At 34.7% G+C, this 5,174-nt stretch overlaps 3 protein-coding genes across 3 annotated transcripts; 1 reads left to right on the top strand and 2 right to left on the bottom strand.

Annotated features, from left to right (window-relative positions):
- Positions 1 to 319: 319 nt before the first annotated feature.
- On the bottom strand, positions 320 to 913 carry LOC140755961 (uncharacterized). Its single transcript, XM_073091326.1, has 2 exons — positions 878 to 913; positions 320 to 592 (listed from the first exon to the last, which is right to left on the bottom strand). The coding sequence occupies exons 1-2, from the start codon at positions 887 to 889 to the stop codon at positions 374 to 376; spliced, it is 231 nt and encodes a 76-aa protein (XP_072947427.1). The 5' UTR covers positions 890 to 913; the 3' UTR covers positions 320 to 373.
- Positions 914 to 1,278: 365 nt separating this feature from the next.
- Positions 1,279 to 1,646, top strand: LOC140755772 (uncharacterized). Its single transcript, XM_073091087.1, has 2 exons — positions 1,279 to 1,314; positions 1,428 to 1,646. The coding sequence occupies exons 1-2, from the start codon at positions 1,303 to 1,305 to the stop codon at positions 1,644 to 1,646; spliced, it is 231 nt and encodes a 76-aa protein (XP_072947188.1). The 5' UTR covers positions 1,279 to 1,302.
- Positions 1,647 to 3,758: 2,112 nt separating this feature from the next.
- LOC140755962 (uncharacterized) lies at positions 3,759 to 4,696 on the bottom strand. The gene is made up of 2 exons (XM_073091327.1): positions 4,568 to 4,696; positions 3,759 to 4,047 (listed from the first exon to the last, which is right to left on the bottom strand). Exons 1-2 carry the CDS (start codon positions 4,577 to 4,579, stop codon positions 3,829 to 3,831), a joined length of 231 nt encoding a protein of 76 aa, XP_072947428.1. The 5' UTR covers positions 4,580 to 4,696; the 3' UTR covers positions 3,759 to 3,828.
- Positions 4,697 to 5,174: the final 478 nt, after the last annotated feature.

The following is a 5,174-nucleotide window of genomic DNA, read 5'->3' as shown; positions in this document are numbered from 1 at the left end:
CATTTGAACAACTTTCAATTTTATCTTCATAACTGTCATCAATTAGGGTTATTTCCTGGCTATTTTTAACGAATCAAGGTAACCAGAAGAGCAATTTTAATTAGGGACATAATTGGTGGGTGTTAGTGATATATTACAAATTATACTAACAAACATATTCTGGATAGAACTTCAAAATAACTATATTAAAGTTTAAAAAAAATGTAAAACATTAATTTCAGTTACTGACTGGATCTTGAAAAAATAATAAAGACAGTAGAACCTTTGAATGTAAATAATTTTCAGGAAAAAAGGTGTAAAGTAAAAGGTAATGTTTAATACTAGCTTGGTTTATTTATTAAATGAGAGAACCAATTTGGATGCTGATAGCATTTCAACGGACGTAGTAAGCAGCGGTGTAGGGCGCAGCGTAGCCATAGGCGGAGTACGCGGCGACGGGCGCGCTGTAGGCGGAGTACGCGGAGTAGGCGAGCGGCGCGGAGTAGGCGGCGGCCACCGGCGCGGTGTACGCGGCGGCCACGGGCGCGGTGTACGCCAGCGGCAGCACGCCGGGCTTGGCCGCGGCCAGGGCGAGGAAGCACGCGAAGATGAACTGTAAAGAAAGAAATGCATATTTAAATAAAGAATTTATGTAAATGTAATATTTTTAAACGAACAATAATTTTGACAAACAATAATAAAATACGTCATTAAAAATGTAAAACTGAGGGGCTGGTCTGCAATTTTAAAATAACTATTATTTTGTTATTTACATAATCTCTTTTGTCGTTTATACTAAGTTTAGTAATTTCTTAAATTAACTTTACTTATTTAATCCCTAAAATATTTAGGATTAGAGCGAAGCTCACACAATTGACACAGCACTATTTGAACCTACCAGTTTAAACATCTTGGTTGTTTCAAAGTTGCTGCGTCTGAGCTGAATGATGATGAAGCACTCTTTGTAGCGATCTTTATACTGCGCTACGAAGGTCAATTACACAAAATTGTTTTACACATACATTACGATAAACGTAGCCGGAAAATGTTTTAAATACAGATTACATTTTCAATTCAATGAAATATTCGATCCTATCTTTCTACGTGATTTAATGGAATGAATGGTAAAATCCGAAATGGATCGATTCTTTCATTTCATTGAAAATTTGTTAGATGTATTCGAAACATTTTCCTGCTACATTTATAGTGATGTACGTGTAAAACAAATTTGTGCAATTGGCCTTCGTAGCGCACTATAAAGATCGCTATAAACAGTACATTATCATCATTCAGCTCAGACGCAGCAACTTTGAAACAACCAAAATGTTCAAACTGGTAGGTTCAAATAGTGTTGTGTTAATTGTGTTGTGTGAGCCTTGTTTCACCTGATTTTGAGAATATAGAACTAACATAGATTCTAAATTTAAATATGTATTTCATTCTTACAGTTCATCTTCGCGTGCTTCCTCGCCCTGGCCGCGGCCAAGCCCGGCGTGCTGCCGCTGGCGTACACCGCGCCCGTGGCCGCCGCGTACACCGCGCCGGTGGCCGCCGCCTACTCCGCGCCGCTCGCCTACTCCGCGTACTCCGCCTACAGCGCGCCCGTCGCCGCGTACTCCGCCTATGGCTACGCTGCGCCCTACACCGCTGCTTACTACGTCCGTTAAAAACACACACAAAAAAAACGAATCTTTGAGGCATGTGAAATGGATAGCGTAATTAAAAACAATGTTGTTATGCCATAATAAATTGTTTTTTACAAAATACTTATTTTTATTATACTAGTACAGTAAGAAACTAAAAAATAAATACAAACGTCAAGTTGTGTCTATGGTATTCTATGATTAATAACATATACATAGAATATAGTTGATAGTAAAAAAACAGCTGTCTGTAAATTTTTATTACACTCTCAAATGTAAGTGAAATCGATCAATTCGCACTTGGCCTGCTTCAATATTTCAGATCTAAACTGTAGTCATTAAAAATGCTTTGTAATAGAACTGTTACGTATTTGTCATGATAATCACGGATATGTCACATATATTAACAGCCCTTTATACCTCACCATGAAAAGTTATAAACTATTTGGAACTAACGGATAATTACAAAAAAATATTGTTATAACATTACCTTCCTAGTATACGTATTTAGTCTTTTATAGGGGGCAAAAGTAAAAGCAAAATTCTAATATTCCCACTCGATCCATATATGAATAATGAAGAAAACCGTGTAATAACAAAATTTGGTTATGTACATAGTTTTGAAGTCGGTAATTTGCTAATATGTTTACCTCTAATTCAATTACACAACGTAAGTATTAGGATTTTTTATAAATTTAGTGTTATCTTAGAGTGATGTGGATTTCAACTATTATTACACATTTTTTATGTTTTTCTATTATGTATATTTTTAAATGCCTTTTTCGTTATTTTTATGTTGTATGGCTTTGGTAACTTCGTATGTTATGGCTAGACGTACTGGCGATGGGTTGTTAGCCAGGTAACCTCGTGTTGTAATCTTACATGGCTCAATAACATATTGGCTATTGAAGAGGTATTGAATCATAGTATGTAGTATGCGGAACTCGTAATCCTTCAATCAGAATGCAAGGTTGATGAACGATGTCGCCTAGACGAGCCAGCACACTGAATCACGGTCCATTGCCGTCGTACTATTCCACTGGGCACGGGTCTTCTGTCAGAGTAAGAGGTTTAGACCATACCATACCATGCTGGCTCAGTGTCATGCACCTGGTTTGTTATTAAAGCTCAAGCGTGCAAATTTCTTTGCGGTGTTTTCCTTCATCGTTTAAGCAAGTGATTTATTTATAATACGGACGTAACTTTGAATAATCACAGATGCGTGGCTGGGTTTAAAACTTATAGAACTGGAACTTCAGAACTATTATGTACTAAATCAAAATTTATTTTAATAATTTTATACTTTGTAGTGAATTAGTCTGTTGTATTTTTTCGTTATGTTTTTGATATAATTTGTGAAGGAAAATATGTGACGCAAATTTGTGCACTTAAAATGAAGAAATATAATTATAAAGTTTGGAGTGTGTGTAAAATGTCAAAGATGTATAAAAATCTTCTAAGCGGGTACTTAGTTTCTAATTTAATGTGAAATAAATAACAATTTTATTTATTAAACTACACTTCATCACAAAACCGATAATTTATTGATTTGATGTCCACTTTTCTTATTTGTATAAATAGTATCAATTTTTATATATTATTGCGAAAATTCTTGTTGCGTCCTTTGGGGCTATTAAAATTCATCCAAAGACAGTCGCTTAAGTAATGGTGATATATTATGTGAAAAGTCGGTGGAAGTAAAAATAATAAATATCTCACAATAATCCGTCAGATATTTTATATTATACAGATTCCACATGATTGATAGTTTCATTGTTAAGTTTAAAAGTATTTTTATGTAAGTGACATATCCGTTATCATATTTGATCCACCACGGTCCGACTGGATAGTATTTTTTCTGAAAATTACGTCAGTTTAAATTTGAAATTATGAAGCAGGCTAAGTGCGAATTGACATATTGACGTTTGAGAATGTAATAAAAATACACAGACAGCTGTTTTTACCATCAATATTTTTTATGTATGTGTTATTGATCATAGAATTCTATGGGCATAATTTGTCGTGGTAGAGTGTTATATGATATCAAGACATGCTGGTATTTATTTTTTATTTTCTTACTTTACTAATAAAATGAAAAATAATAGAATATTTTATAAAAACAATTTATTATGGCATAACAACATTGTTTTTAATTACGCTATCCATTTCACGTGCTTCATAGATTTGTTTTTTTTTGGTGCGGTTTTCAGCGGACGTAGTAAGCAGCGGTGTAGGGCGCAGCGTAGCCATAGGCGGAGTACGCGGCGACGGGCGCGCTGTAGGCGGAGTACGCGGAGTAGGCGAGCGGCGCGGAGTAGGCGGCGGCCACCGGCGCGGTGTACGCGGCGGCCACGGGCGCGGTGTACGCCAGCGGCAGCACGCCGGGCTTGGCCGCGGCCAGGGCGAGGAAGCAAGCGAAGATGAACTGTAAACATGATATAATAATTAAAACACAAAAATCAATATTACATCAGGTAGGCTTACCAAACGCAAATAATGCAGATATTCAGATATGAAAATTGAACAGATATGCTGTATATCTGTTAGTATCTATTCTGTAATGCATATTACATAACATAACGTATGTGTATCGTAATTATAGTACATTGTATTAAGTTTTTAAAAATGTAGGAACTATTATTGTTGGCTAATCATTTATCATTGGCGAGCGTTTCTTTTCAAACATCATTATAATTTTGTTTCTAGATATTTCCTTTTTTTTTTTAGCTTAAGTAAGTAACTTCGGTATTAATTACCGAAATGTAAATCTGAGGATTTATTTATTTTGTTTTAAATTCATTGTTTTTAAAAGAAAATATTTGTCTTTTAGTTTTAAACTTCAAAATTCATATTTCAAATTCATATTTACGTAAACTTTTATGTAAATATGAATTTTGTAAGATATTCTCAACATTTCATTTTTCATCCCCCGATTTTTCACTTACCAGTTTAAACATTGTGATAGTATATCAAGTTGCTACTGCGGAATGATACTACACAACCGTAAACCACGAACTTTATACTATCTTACGAAGGCCGTAGAGCAATGTTATACGAACTGACGTACTCTGAATTACGATGAGTTGCCTCAGGGAGAGCGAATGAACGAATATAGGCTTAATTTACCGTACATCGACCTTATAACAATTAGATCACCCTTTGATAATTATAACCACATTGTCAATGTCACAGGACCGCGATGTGGCATTGTGTTTGAATGTGTGGGGTATACGCACACAGATTTATTCAGCGTGTATCCTATGTTATAATTATATCTTAATATATTATTATAGCAATCTATTAAAAGTAGTAAAAATGATATAAGTTCCTGTAGTTCAAATCTGAATATATTTTATACATAAAAATGTAAAAAACTTGTTATGGTTAAAGAGTGAATAGACGCACAATTCACGCGGCGGTATTTCGGTACAGCAAGTGATAATAAATATTTAATACACATATAACTTTTATAAAACTTTTGAAAAATACTTTACATAAGTTATAAAATAATAATATAGGTACAAGGTTTATTTGAACCTTTGATATTGCACA

This window comes from Epargyreus clarus, unplaced genomic scaffold (assembly GCF_041222505.1).
Source record: "Epargyreus clarus isolate Ecla_fem2 unplaced genomic scaffold, WU_Ecla_fem_2.2 ptg000034l, whole genome shotgun sequence".
Taxonomy (NCBI): domain Eukaryota; kingdom Metazoa; phylum Arthropoda; class Insecta; order Lepidoptera; family Hesperiidae; genus Epargyreus; species Epargyreus clarus.
This window is presented reverse-complemented; position numbering and strand designations above follow the sequence as displayed.